The 16,126-nt window shown below is 38.4% G+C and overlaps 1 protein-coding gene across 9 annotated transcripts in view; it reads right to left on the bottom strand.

Moving 5' to 3' along the window:
* The window catches only part of hth (homothorax), a 375,595-nt gene extending 360,092 nt beyond the window's left edge, over positions 1-15,503 (bottom strand). For all 9 annotated transcript variants that reach the window (XM_068762761.1, XM_068762765.1, XM_068762762.1 and 6 more), the window contains exon 1: positions 15,229-15,503. In XM_068762761.1, coding sequence (XP_068618862.1) covers positions 15,229-15,243 — 15 coding nt within the window. In that variant the 5' untranslated portion in view covers positions 15,244-15,503. The remainder of the gene's footprint in view (positions 1-15,228) is intronic.
* Between the last annotated feature and the right edge of the window lie 623 nt (positions 15,504-16,126).

Below are 16,126 nucleotides of genomic sequence, written 5' to 3'. Positions count from 1 at the left end.
ACTTATTTGTAAGCAATGGCAATCATATATATATAGTTAATGTATGATAAGAGAGCTTGCTTAGTGTCAATGGCATATACTAGGTTGATAGAAGTAGAAGGAAAGCTTTTTATGTATCGCTTATTTGCGGTAAATTAATTCATGGTATACTGTAGCCAAAATCAAAGTGCAGACTTTGTTATGTCATGTCGCATTCGTAAATAAACAATAAATTCTTTTTCAGAGTTATCAATTATTATATGATTGTTTCAAACACGATTTAAATATGTATAACCAATCAACCTGTATAAGTATAAGTGTAAATTTAGTTTCTTTACCAAAATAAATACTTTATTTTACTATTTTAAAAGAGAAATGTGCCAAAATGAATACCAACAATAAAATTTATATAGAGAATAGGAAAGGTAACTTAATTTAAAGATGTTACACGAAGTCCTTAAGTATATATTTCTTAAAAGCCCAAGGATATCGTCTAAGAGTGCTCGCTGGAGGGCCGGCTAGAGCCCGCGCCGGAGTGCGAGGGCCGCTGGGCGGAGGGACGGTCCGCCCCGGCCCAGATGTTGTAACTGCTCGTTAAATATTTTGGAAACGTAATGACCACCTCTTGACGTCCCGAGAGCCGGTTCCAAATATTAAATGATACGTTTTAAAAATGGAATCGCTGCGTCCCGCCTTTTTTCCTCCGAGATAACCTTTAGTCCGTCCGGGTTGCAAACGAGTAAAAAAAAGCATCTTACGTTTTAATTTTTTTAAATGACATTCCTGCGGTTTTTTCTCACCGGCTCGGGTAGCTTTTTGCGACTCGTATGGTACGCGCGTACGCGGGTTCGAATCCCGTAATAATTAAAATTTGATGTGGGGTTTTCGTAATTTTAACAAAGACCAAAGATTACATAAGTTTCGATTGCAATTATAGAGGTTTATCTATGTTTTAAACAAACAACATCGAGTGATTATGTTGTATGTATGTTTGTGAATAATACATAGCCGCGAGGGTTCTAGTCCCGGGTCGGTCCGTTGGTCGCTATGTACAAAAAAGCGAAGCCGGAGTCCCCAGGAAGACGGCACCGTCACTTGCACCCGACACGGGGTGGGACATCATGAACGCCACCCTTAACGGCGCCGTCTCCTTTCAGCCTACGCACTTTCCTATAGCCCCGTCCCTTTCCCCGTCATCTGGCAGCGAGTCGAACCAGAAGCGATTCGTAACAGTGAATAATATGTTGGAACGGTTTACACGGCCTAATAATAATACAACGCGACTTGTGCGCGCGCCCAGGTGCCTCCTGTACACTGCAGAATAGATACACCGACGCTTGTACCGAACTTTTTACATATCGATCATAGTTGCTTGATCTAAAGATCGCCACGGTGACCACTTGCCGCGACCTATATCATCGAACCTCATAGCAGGGGGTCTTCCCACGCCGTCGACACCAGCTCGTAATTGCAACTTAAGAACCTTTTGGCTCTAACGGTCATCGATCACAAGAGCGATGTGCTCCACCTACTGCCACTTCAGACAATAAATGACGTCGACAATAAAGAGTGTTAATACATAAATAAAATAGTTATGCAGTTTACTGCACTCTTCTTCTAGGCACTTCGTACAATTGAACCCGTACCGCAGCGATGTTTTTTTAGTTTTAATGGCTAATAGACAATACTCGCAATCGTAATTAAAAGGTGGGACTTGAAATATAAAAAAAATCTCTCTCCGGTTGTAAATCCCGTTTCATTCATAACACCGGGGGAGATGGCGAGCTCCATAAATACCAATAAAGCCGGTCTCGTCGCGGGGACGGATCGAAAATCGGGCACAAGATGCCTTAACGACACCCATTAGGATCTTGTGTCTGGTCCGTCTAATTGAAAAATTGTATCGAGCGGCGCGCGGCGCGCGGCGCATCCGAGCGGCCGCCGGATGCGGGCGCAGACGACCATTATCCCATTTGCCCATCCGTGCCCACCACCCCACCACCACCCCCCCTGCGACGCCCTTCATTACCACGCGCTCGCGCCGAATTACAACTCCAAGCCCGCACCATTCGACCACTCCAACACTCCAGCAGAGCTAAACACAACTCCGTTCCAGATCGAACCAAAGGAGACACTTCAAAAAGAAAAAGAAATGAAGAAACAATAGTTAGCTTCGTTGCTGATCAGAAATGAGGACATCCACAGAAGAACCCAACGTATACATAGCTAGAAGAATTGCTCATCAAAAACAGCAATGGGCACATACGCTAGTGCCATCGACGGCCGGTGCCGGAGTGGTGAGCACGAGCAGTGAGATGCTGTGTGGATCCTACCACTACCAGGGTAATCGGTGACAAAGTCAATGTCGCAAAAAGACGCTGCATTATATTAAAACGATCTTCACGAGGTAATTATGCCTTGTCCGCATTTGTCGGCTATTTCACAGCGTGGACGAAAGCTTTTCTGTTCGATTTTGTATAAAGTAAACGACAAAACAATAATGTGACCTCCGCTTATCGCTATTGTTATGTAAACAGACGAATTTAACTGCGGCCAAATTAATTCGGAGCCATTAACCCGGCCGGCCCGAGATTGAGAGAACAAATTGAATGCTATCGATGTTTCTGCGCACGGGCAGCTCTATCAGCGCTGCGCGTAAACAGCGGGGGCAATAGCTGGCCCGTGAACCGCGATAGCGCCGCGCCGCGCTGATTCTACGTAAACACGCCATCCTTAAGATAACAGTTTCCTCCCGACGTCGTCCTTTTTGCTTTGTCCTTATTCTTAGATCGAGCCAAGGCGCTCAGACGAATAGAATAGAAATCATGAACACACTAACGTCTCCATTATCAAATCTTGACAATCGTTCACTCTTTAAACCGAACTTTCATTGCTCCCAGAGTGGAATTTGCAGACTTCTAGATCGAGGACTCTTTTAAGATAGTAAATCCCGAAGAGCAGCCTTTGCTCGGGCCGCTACATACTTCTATTTAAACTGATTGAAATTTCACTCTCAAATATTAAAATAAATATGCTACGTTATGTGAAAAAAGATGACGCTACGGAAAAATTTGAACAGAGTGTAAATCAAGAAATCGCTTTACGATTAACGGATCATGTAAAAGCCTCTAGAAAAATGGTATTCGAGGGATGGCGGGCGGACGTGGAAAGTGCCGTGCAACAACCCTAATAACCACGTCTACTCTGGAAAGAGTTTACAACTCAGAGAAGAAAGAGTTCAGATGCGCGTTCCTTCTCAAGCTTCCATTGCTCGTCATATACTCGAGCGCGTTCCGATCACATTTTTAATCGAAAGGATTGAAGGCACCGACCGTCCGGAAAGAGATCTGGCGACAAACACCGCGCACACAGCGTCGCGCGCCTTATTAACGCGACCGTCCGTTTGTGCATTCGTTAAGTCCATTGTGGCTGCGGACGCGGCTTCGTCTCGGAACCGCACGCCCGATTTCAGTTTTTATTCTCTCTGTACAATTACATGGACGCCGCACTAGATTTACGATTACTATTAGGCGGCACGGTCCAAGCGGAGCGCGCGATGGACGCGCTGCAATAATCAAATGTCGCGTTTTAACGGGAGTACATCGACGAGCGCCGTGTGCATTGGTACGCGGCGGACAGCCGTCGGGACTCGTTCTCGGCAATAATTTGGCCATCGCCCCGGCCCGCGCTTCCCGGCCGCGATAATGTTATAGATAGCCGCTAATTAGTGACATCTCAGCTGTCAACGCACGCTAAACCTGTCGGAGGACCGGCCTCAGCTACGACTCGCATCTGAAGAATGAACAACTTGCTACTCGATTATTTAAAGGAAACATTTTAATCCGACAGACGTTATTACCGACACACAGCTGAGTCCGTTCAGTTTCGAGGGAGCAGTGAGCGCGACGCCATTGTGGGTCTGGCCCTCTGCTGAATCATCGCGCGGCAATCAATATCACTTAACGGCACCAGGTCGACTCGTCGCTCGGAAACGTACAGACGACATAATGTACCGCTACCTCTAAAACATCCTAAACCTTTTGCTAGACCATGCTGGCTGCTTCCAACCGATCGCAGGACGTCCATAGGCTTCCACGTAGATTTTTAACAGGAGCGATAATAAACGGCCTATTTTCTACGTCTTTTAATGACTTTAAAAGGAGATATAATCTTTGGCATGTCGCTGAAAGATACATTATTAGCGCTTTTACGAAATCCAAATCTTCAGCGTATCATACCTGCAAATTATTCGTGTAAAGTGGACAATTAAGATGGGACAGCGACGCCATCGAGAAACGGTCGACGGAATTAACGATACGACGAGAATAAACACGCCATTCATGTGGCACAAGCTTCTATCGGCCGACTCTTAGTTCCTTCCATCTAATATTAACAGTGAAACATTTTTTATCATTGCCAAATGCTGGTTGTTCATTGAAATACACAGCTTCACCTTTGAGGCAGAACGCAGTAGACAATTCAGCCTGGGCTCTATAGACACAGGCTGTTAAGTTACTTTACTATCTTTTGCTTATTCTGTAAAGTGTCTTGGAGCAAGAGCTTCCGGCTTACCTAAACTCGGGCTGTCGACCGAACCGCTATTACTACCACTTCGAAAAGCATTATAGTTGGTAGAAAAGGTGGAAGAAATTCCGATAATACTTGTGTGAACGTAGGGAATAGGCCATTCTAGGTGAAAAGTATACATTCATTATTTTTATACTATGAAAGAGATTATCGCCATCTTTTCAACTCATAAACGCCCGCTGCAAGGAATAGACCTGTCCCAGAGATATCTATGGGGGATATATCATAATCGCCACGCTCAGCAGGCGGGTTGGCGATCGCAGTGTAGTTTTGCGATACGCAGAGGTCACTGCCGCCCATAGTCAAGAAGGCTGTTTATCAGCCGTTACAATTCTATATGATCAATGCGAGAAGTGTGAATTATATAAGATTGTATTTCGGGATTCGAACCCGCGACCTACGATCGCAAATCTCAGTCCTTTGCCTCTGAACTACCGCTGCTATTAATATGTATATTTGTTAATTTACTGTATATACACTATGTACACTCGTGATACTCAATATTAAGTCAATTTAAAATGCTACCAGTATAAGAATATAACACATAAATACCTACGGACTAATTGAAACTAAATATGTACTGAAAAATCAACTTTATTGTTTATATTACCGACATATACTTAAATGACCTTAAATATTTTTAGTATCGTCTTTTGCACCTACCGCCTTATCTATAATGGTTGGCAAGTGAAGAATGCGACGGACATTTCGTTAAAATTACGTAATATAGTTTTTTAAATAAATATATATCTTCAATATATCAAGTAAGAATCATAAAATATGAGAAATATGTTCTAGAAGATTATGAGAATTATACGAAATCCGACGGAGAGTAAATCTAAGCGATTTATATGTACTTTTATATAAAAACGGCATGGGAAGTGTCTATTGGGCGCGTACCTAGAGATTAAATGATGTAGATTGTTTAAAACCCTTACAGTAAACCCACTACTAACCACAGCGACTCGACTAGAAGATTAGCGTATGTTGGAAAGCCTTGAGGAATACAAATGCGCGGCATTTGTGTATGAACAGACGTTATGAATGCCTAACAAATAGCTATACAGATATTACTTGAATTAAAAGAATGAAGATAATCATATAAACATATATAAAGGCTTTAAAGGGGTGAATAAGTAGTGAAACACTATCAAAATGCCACTGGCCAATAACTTCTGGCAGTAAAAAATCTGCAGGGATAGATAATAAACAATAATTGATTTTAGTATGTAGTAATAGGAATTTTAAGTTTGTGTGTTGGAAAAAGAGATAATAATTTACTCTTTTAAAATTTTTACACCTAACAATCAATCATATTGTATTATGCAATGATTTAAATATTTTGAAATAATCAAATTAGAAAAATAAATAATTTGGACATTACAGATACAAAATATTTAAAAAAAAATAGCGCACGAACGCGTTCGACGTTCACCACAAATGCCTCTCGCCAATCTTTATCTGTTACAATTAACATGAGAACGCGATGCGACGGAGTTGGAATTTATTATCTGTCCCACATTGGTTTCCCGCCATATTCGCGCAATAAAGTGCATTCCTAAAATGGTGGACGCGTTTTTTTTTTTATTTCGTTGATTTCAAATCGTAGACCGATAAATCAGTAGCGGCAGGTGGAACAACCTCATGATATGAACTGAACGCATACAAAGCAAGGGAAGCAATTGCTTTTATCAAATTACGTTCTTTTTTCACTAATTTTTATTTTCGTACGTACATTTGAAAGGTAAACTAATGAGATATCATATTAGATGCAGAATAAGTAGATTTTTTTTCAATATTATCGACAATTCTGACAAACACTAACACAATATTGTATAAAATATCTTTATCAGACAGATAAACAATAAATAATTTTAATCATGTATTTATCTGAATATATAAACCGCTTTTACTTACTATGTACATTGATTTTTTGGACTGTATGTAGCTAATGTGTCTTCACATTTTAAGGCTTTATACCTATTCCTAATCATCCTGTATGTTTAATTAATATGTCGCACATTTTTAAGACGCTGCCGCTACGATGAATATTTCAATTTTGAGTCCGTAATTAACGAAATCACTAGGAATAATCAAATGTCATCTGTAGTAACAAGCAATTGTAAACATAATTTTACTCTTGACGTATATATAAAAACAGCTATAACACCGCAACATGTTTTTTACTAAGTCACTCACTATTAAGTGCTATCCGTATGGATTTCAGTACGGGCCATAATTAAAGTGATTTGCATTTGACAAACATATTTTACATTCATAAAGTTTACACAGAACGAAGTGACTCGATCCATTTCTTTCGTATAATTTATCAATAAAAGCATTAGTCTGTTGCATTTGTAATTTACTAGTTTAATATATGAGATATATTTAAATTTAAACAGACCATATATATATAAATATATAAATCTAAATTGATTCTACACGATGTGAATAAAGACGGTAGGTTGTCTAAAAATGTCGCCCAGAAACCAACCAGTTTTACATAGTAGTCATATGATTTTCCAATTACTGGGGCGACAGACTCTTCTCAAAGTACATCCCTATATGTTAAACATAACTTCAAATTTCTAATCTCAAATTATGACAGTTAACTTTAAACATTTTTTCTTTAAATTTCATTACTCCTTAAAGTATGCCATTGGTTGATTTCGGCGCGGAATATCACTTGACAATGTGTTACAGTCAATAATTTAATATGTTAGAGATACCAATGTTTCTTTCCTGGAACAGAACTAGTACGCAACAATTGTTATTTAAAGTAAAAAGCTTTAATCAATAAGCTAATACAGCTTACAATGTTCCCGACGGCCTATGTTCCAGCGTGGGTCAAAAAAGATTGTAAGAGGCATCGATTCGGGTTGATTTGACCTTAATTCCATCTACTTAGACCCCGTAGTTAGCGATAACATTGATCCGTTCCCTTTAAGTGGATATTTTCTAGCACGAGAGCGGTCTATACGTTCGATGCATCTAACTAATCACCCAATATTACGATTAGAGAGTTTCCGTGTGTGCATTAGCGCGCAGAGATCAGACGCCCACGTCCGAACAGATCTACCAGCGCTATCAAGTTTCGTACCACGCTCATGTATAGCTACAGCTGCGATATATAGCTTATATGCTATTCAAGTAAATAGCGTCTGTGTTTATCAAATGTTACGGTTGTAAGTACAACACTAGAGGTGCAATCGTGAACCGTAAAACACGAACCAGGAAATGCACATATACAATTGATAACATAAGGAAAGTACGTCGTTACGCGCCGGAAAAAAAAATGTCGAACCATAGAGTGCGCTAGGCGGCCATTATGGAATAGATTCGAATAATCCAAATTGAAAAATGGCCAGCTGTAATCAGCAGATCACATTAAAGCGTAATGTCTCGCGCCGCCGCTTGCTTTATTATATTAATATATCATCAGCGCACTGTTATGTAATGGAACCGAGTTAATTTATTTGGTCACCATAGAGCCGATGACCGTTTTAAGTGTTTTTTTTATTTTATTTTATCTGTCACCAAATTGGCGGGACGAGTCCTACGTTCCGGAATGGATAAGCGCTCCGTATTTGAATTAGTGTTTTTTTTTTTCGTTTTGACAGATAAGCGAACGACGTTGGCGGAATGGAGAAATGTAAAAACTTGTTATAGAATTAGTTGCCTATAGCTTCGTGAATAGACTTACATACTTTTGTAGGTAAAATAAATACAATATAAGGTTTTAAAATTAGTTTTAAGTTTTAATTCGGTGCGGCTACGTTTTAAGCAATTTATTTGAATAGGATAACGCGTCTCGTGTCCAGCGAGAGGCCGGGGCCATGTAACACGCATGGCGTATCTTAGATCAACACCCACCGATATGATTACGATATCAAAACTCGAGTGTTTACTTTTTAAATTCAGCGTACGCACGAACAAAGGAAACGAATGTCGAGCCAAAGGTTTTTAAACGCACAAATATTTTTACTGCCTTTTAAAAACAACTCTATGATTATATTCATACGTGTTGTAACTTTAAAGTAACTAATCGAGTTTAAACAAACTTAGATTCATGGGGCGCCGGGAAAATTATTCGGAATTTGAAATTAAATAATTTTAATGACGCACACCGTCACTGGTCAGCTGTGTAGCAAGAGACAACGTTGTCTATTAACTTACACTTTAATAATTTTATTATCTGTATTTACATTAACAATTACTAAATAAAGATAAACAAGAAAGCTTATATAGAAATTTAATCGATAAATTAATCAAATAAACTAAATAAGACGTATTTTTTTAAACTAAATATAATTAAAGTGATACAATAGTATTTTACGGATGTTCAATGTTGCCCTATTCGCGTTAACGGATTCCTCAGATTTAAATGCACATGACGCAATGGGCAACTTGATTTTTACGTGGCAATGCACGAGGGATTCAATATTAGACTCCTTTCGGGTCGCTACGTACTATTCTATTACTAGATTGGATACAGTCATTGCTTTCGAGATTTTCCGTATATTTAAAGTCGATGACGAACAATCTCTTACTGTAATTTTAATTATTATAGATATTGGATCCGGATTTTTTTGGACCTACCTATCTTAACTGTTTCTGAAATCCGAAATTACCTTAACTTAATTATAAATGGTTGAGAGAAATCACTCGAACGTATATATGTATAGGATTTGTTTACACGTTGAAGCTTTAAAGAAGTATATACTATATAAATAGTACAGCCTATTCAAAAATCAATGATTTCAGCAATAACAAACACCGCATCGTAACTTATCTCTGTCTACCTACATCATTAAATCCTTAAGTTTATAACTTTTAGATATATATGTAACAGCTGTTCGCAGACCAAATGAAATTAAATATAAAATAGCCGACATTGATACAAACTTGATTTTAACTAACATAACATTAGATGTTATCTAAGAAATTTTACTTTACTTGTATAGCGCATTAGCTAAATAGCTTTTATAAGATTTATTATTGTTTATTTATTCTGGAAAACTTATTTTAATTGATAGAGACACTGTTATAATAAATTTATGTTATTTAAACAGATATTGTATTTTTGAAAGTGAATAAAAAAATTAGATTGTTATTTTGTAAATACATATTATTAATACCAGATGTTTATGTATTGCCTGGTTTAAAATGGAGCAGGTTTAAAATTACTGTACGAATTATTTGAAATATCTTATGTCATAATGATTAAATTGTTAAAATCATAGTAATCAAATATAAGTTTACAACTATCGAATATTTGGCTTTCTTATACACTTACTTATGGTTTATTATAATTGATATATAGTTTAAGCGACGGAGGTTGCAAACGAAAGGTTCTCTAGTAGCGACCATGTAACCGGTAGACGCAGCTTGGGTGACCCTCGACCAGTTGGACAGACATGGTTAAGTCCACGGATGCTGGCAGCGCAGGACCAGTCATCGTGTGGTCTTTGAGGGAAGATTTATGCCTTGGAGTAGTTCTCTATCGACTGATTTTACAATGAAATAATTGCACTACAATTTTACAGTAAACAATTTGAACGAAGGTTCTGTTTAGAGTTAACTACCGTCTCTTTTTGAGGTTATATAGTACGTCTTATTACATTAAAACAATCTTAACTAAAAAATTTACCAGCATTAGTGAACTAGATATATATAAGTAATTTTAAACTACATTTTCCACAGACGTTGGATTGGTTAAGATAAATGATTTAGATACGTTTAGTTCTACAAAGTTATCACTGCTAACATCTGAACGTAAGACAGATGAGATGAAACCGGACGGAAAATGGATAGAAACAATTTGAATTAAGAATAAGGCGTCGTAAGAATATCGTTGAATTTGAATACAGATAATATCATCCAAAACGAAACAGCAGATAATTTTAAAAATTCCTTATGAAAACCTTTTATTTAATTATATTAAATTGATGTTTATCGCATCTTTAAACGTATTACGTGGAATTAAAAAAAAACTGTCAATAAATATATCTGCTTTGATTTTTTCATGCTGCACAGATAACATAACTTTTAAAAATATTAAATACGTCACTGCATTATGTATAATTGGTGATATAGATGCTACATATATCCTCCACAGTGTATATAAGCAATATATAAGCATTCCTATTTTAAATCTAAAAGAATAAACTTTTAACAACCGTTTTGAAACCTTTTGAAATATTATTGTGGCCAGTATTTATCACATTCGTGTAAATACCTTTTTAAATCATGACATAAGAAGTTTTTATTCTTTATTTATATCTATAGTTTGTATATAATCACTCAACTCACTTTAATTCAATTATTTTAATTTTTATTGTACACAAGCCGACCCGATAGACATTGTCTTGTCTTAGCTATGAAAAATCAATTATAAACTGAAATTATAAATTATATATTTTAAAAACGTAATGTTTATTCTAATACTTTTAAATACAAAATATTTTCGTTTTATTTTATGATGCGTAAATAAATCTTGATATTTTTCTAACACGGGAATAGGCGACATACAATTAATCATATAAATAACAGAATCTTAGGATTTATTTCTTTGAAATTTGTATTTTATATCCATCAAAATCTTGTAAAAGTATTGTTGTTTCAGGCCTTCACAAAAGGCATAGGCCCTTCCAAAGATGTGTATGTTGGGATAAACTATAATCACCACGCTTGGCAGGCGGGTTGGCGATCGCAGTGTGGTATTAACCATAATATATATATACGCGTTTTACTTATGTTTTACCATAATATATAATATGCGTACCAACGCAGGATGAACAGCGGCAATTCTTTAAAATTATTGCACAAAGTGTGAATACTGGAACCTACGATCGCAAGTCTCATTTGTCTACCACTGGGTTACCACTAATACAAAATTTCTTCAGGTATGGATTGACAAAGAGAAATAAAGATTTCTTGATATATCACTTACTATATCTTTGCATTGTAACTATAACACCACTAATAAAGTCAAAGTAATGTTAAATAAGTAATGGTTCTATTGTATTTATTTCTTTAGTTATGTCGCGTATAACATCTGTTTATAGCAACTCCTATAGCAATGTAAGTTGTAACGCCTAAAATCTTCAAAATGTTCTTGTATGGTTTTATAAAAACATATTTATGAGTATGGTGATCAATAAGTGAAATTTTAGTGTAATTAAATCGGATAATTATTGTACTCGAGCGCACCAAATCCGTCGGGTGATTAGTTAAAAATTACGTATAACAGATAAGCGGTATCACTCAAAATGATTCTATATCTAATTTAGATACGCTGATATGATTTTTGATGGGAAAAGAAGTGACTCGGTTATGGCTCTGTATCTTAAGTGTTGCCATAAACACACGGAACAGGTCGCCGTAAACTTTATTCGATATTTACGAATTGCTAACCGGACATAAACGAGTTAAATACAAAAACAAAATGCATATAAATATATGAACAAATTAAGCCTAATGTTAACCATATTGTTCTTTTAAATGTCGATTTTATTTTATTAAAGATTATTTTTAAACATTGCAACCCGGAGCCGACGGACTGCTATTTTAATTTATTTTTAAATAGCAACATTTCAAATGCTAATATTTTAGTTCTTACAATATTGAATAGTAATTATCGACGCAATACTAAAAACTTTTAACTTAATTATTAACTTTTTATTACAATAAATAATAAATACCTTCTTTTGGTTAAAAATTGTACCATATTACATACAATAACTGCATGTTTCAAGTGAGTAAATAAATATATTTCTATAATTCGTACAGAACAAAAAATAGCCTAAAAAAGCCACAATTTTTTTATCAGAAATAACTTTAGAAAGTGTCGGCTTAATGACCGCAATTAAATAACACAAAGTTTGCTTATAATAAAAGAAAATTAGAAAGATAAATGCATTTTATAATCTGTATTCCGCCCGCGTGATAATTTACTGCCAATGCCCTTAGTTTGAATGGAATATTGTTATCTGTGGTATTTATTAGTTATATAAAGTACAGTTGTTACATATATTAATCATTTAATATACGATGTCCGTACACAGACTTTCTTAATGCTTATTTCACTTCGGGTATTTAATTTTATAATTATAATATAACAATTTTATTTTAGTGAAATTGTTGTTTAAGATTATGAATACTATGTAAATTTTATTCTAAATATAAGATAAAATTTTTGAATATCTCTTTTGTTTATATTTAAATAGGCTTTTTACTACGTATTACTTTTAAAGTTAACCTGTATTTATATAGTAATCTGTTACCTTATAAGAGAAAAACTTATATATAATAATAAATATGTGTATCCTTGTAATGGAATATTAGATATGGAATATATTAAATGAATTTGCATCTTCCTATGCGAATAATTAGACGATATATGTGCGTTACATTTATCTTATTTTTTTTTATATTTCTATCTTATTAAATAGCGTTGGAATATACTAGCAAAATTCAGTTTAGCAAACTTTTAAATATAAACATGAAATTTAATTAGTTAAAAATGTCCAGTGAAAATTATATATGGCCGACGGATCGAAGTATACATTAAACTTATTATTATTTAAATTTTTTATTAATATTAATGGTGTGGTTTTTTATCGTTTGATATGACTAATATATTTTAAATATTCTCCTGTTGATTTTTAAGTTAATTTTATACAATTTCTTAATAACTTTTTTTCGACAGATTAAATAATTTTACCTATCTTTTTTTTTTTTTAAATATATGTTATTGACATTTGACAGATGTCATTAAATGACAGGTGAGTGTTTGTAAGAGCTGAGTGTTTGCGTGCGATTCGGGTGCCGGGCGCGGCCCACTACTCTACAAATTGATATCCTTATCACCGCATCATAAAGTTTACGGCGTCCTCTCCCGCCGCGTAATTTAGGCCCGCGTCGTAAACTCGAGTGACGTCGTAAAATAGCAGATTATTCGTTTATTAAAACAACAAGCGGTTAACGTTATTAGTTGTAATGTTAACAGTTATTTTTTTTAACTCATCCCGATGCGCTTTTAATTTGAAATCACTCTTTTATTTCGAAAATAAATATCATTTCATTTTTTCACTTTGATTCGAAACTATATTAAATAAGTTAATCACATACCGCGTACGAAATGTAAGTTAGAATACGTAATAATATATAATAATGAATAGCTTCGTATCGAGTTTATTCAATGGCGCGTATGAAATTCGCTCTAGCACTTAGCATTAATAGCGCTGTTTATTTCTCACGAGCTTAATGAGCTTTTAGCTACACCCGCTCGTCAATGATATAAATGAAAATTTATGTTAATTTTCATCTTGCTTACACAGCTATTAGCTTCGTTGCGAAATTTGAATATTTTTTCGAGTCTCACAAACCACTGTTTTGATTTAATCAATATATACACACGCAGACGGCGTTTTGCCGTCAACGGAACGGTTCTCGTTGTATGTTTCATGAGTTTAAAACGCTATAAACACGTTATTCCGTCCACAGCCCTGCGGACTTGCGTATTTGAGGCATAATTTATGCAATTAATTTAAATCGTATATAATTATGCGCGGCAAATGACACACGCGGCTGAAAGCAAGTCTAAATACGCAGTCTAATGCGAATTGCAAATATGCACATGTAGAAATTATGTGCCGCAGGTAGCCAAAGCACAACGGCCAGCCGCATACCCACCGGCCGTGGCCCTGATACCTTCTAACTGGACAAAAGATCGAAGCGCGCCCACTCGCATGTGTACCTGTGACAGTGACACTCATTTTGGCGGCAAACTTTTTTTTTAATTCTTTAAAAGGCAAAGTTAACTAAGAAATAAGTCCGTTATGCTTTATGATATGAAAATAACGAACCGATCAGCGACGGATGATTGCATTGCGATTTATAGATTCGGTTGGTAATTTACAAGACACGGCGGCGATTTGTTGTGACCGCGGTGTTGATGTCGTTACATAATTCGTTTTTACTTCAGATAGGGATCGATGAATTAAACGCGAGATAGCGGCGATAAGCAGCGCGATACGCGCCGGCCAACTCGTTCACGGAATAAATTACGGAATTGAATATTTGTCGCGGACGCGTCGTAAATAACGCCGGGTAGGTAGTTCGGTTTACGTCCACAATAAAAGACTCAAAAGGCACAAACGGGGATTAGGTTTTTCCCCACCCAAAAACAATGCGACCCTAAATCTTTTGGAAAGTTGTCTCCGTTCGTTCCGTTAGGGCACCGTGGAACTTTTTTTGTGCTCATTGTCAATTGAATTTTATTGTTGGTTTCCGAGATAGGCCCTTTTGTGTCCGGGCGTGCGCGGGCCCGCCGGCGCGTCCAATGACAATGGCCCCCCGCGGCACGGCAGCCGTCAGGTGCCCGCGACGTTGCTCACTTTTGCGCGCACTAACTGAATAAACTGTCGCAGATAACATCAACGCGGTCGACGCGGCCCCAGCGCTGCTGCTGGCGTCTATCTACCTACCACTATTTTATTCACCGTCTGTTTATAAAACTTCGCGATTGATCAGCTACCACGGAGTTTGCAAAGGTTTAGGCTGAGCGCGCGGAACTACAGCTGGAACACTTGCGCGCGACTCGCACTCGCAGCGAACACGTGCGTTACCGCTCCCGATGGTCATATAGTTGGTACGTACCCGCGGCTGAGCCATGTGAGCTCGGCCCGAGCCCGGGTGCAGGGTCCCGCTGGCCACCACGAACGCTTCTCGTCACGGGCCCGAGCTAACACACACCACTAGCACGAGAACACATACACTCGGGACATGCACACCGTCACTGCGGCCCGCTAGCTCTCCAGTGTCATAGTGCACTCGCGGCGCTCGGGGCGGGACGTACGCTCGGTGCGGGACGCGACGTGGCCGAGCGGGGCGCGGGGAGCGGGAGGCCCGGCGCGCTCGGCGGTCTGGCGGACACTGGCGCGCCGGGAGCAGCGCGCCCGTCGGGGCGTGGCGCCCGCCCGCCCCGCGCCCGCTCACCGCCCCGCCCCGCGCCCAGCTCCGACCAGCCGACCAATCGCAGCGCCGCCCACGGACCCCCGCCCACCCTTCACCTCACCGCCGCACGCCACACTCCGCCCGCCACTCTCGCGCGCGCCGCCGCTACGACGCGCGCGCTCCGTGCGCTGCTGCAGCGCGGCGCGGGCCGCCGGCGACGTCCGCGCATGCGCGCCGGTGCCGCGTCCCGCCCGTAGGTAGCTCGTCGTGCAAGAAGTCTCCACCGACCTGCAACCTGCGCCGATGCATTTGGCCTGCACGTCGACGTATGCCTTAGAAGCACAGTGCACTAGTCTTGCTGCATACCCGCAGAACATAAACACATCGCAGCGGAATTCTTAACCGGGAGAAATGCAAGCCGAGAGCGATCAGCTGACTACGCCGCGGAACAACAATTACACTTATAACGACAATGTGCGGCGCAGCCTTAAACTCACTCGCTCGACGCAAATAAATATAACAAAGACACGATTAGAAAAGCATCTCAACTTACCTAACTTATCACCTCGTGTTGAAGATCCAATCAATTGGATGATACAAA

This window comes from Battus philenor, unplaced genomic scaffold, assembly GCF_028537555.1.
Source record: "Battus philenor isolate CCGP_79_NKW_IND1 unplaced genomic scaffold, ilBatPhil1.0.hap1 SCAF_17, whole genome shotgun sequence".
NCBI classification, from domain to species: Eukaryota; Metazoa; Arthropoda; class Insecta; order Lepidoptera; family Papilionidae; genus Battus; species Battus philenor.
This window is presented reverse-complemented; position numbering and strand designations above follow the sequence as displayed.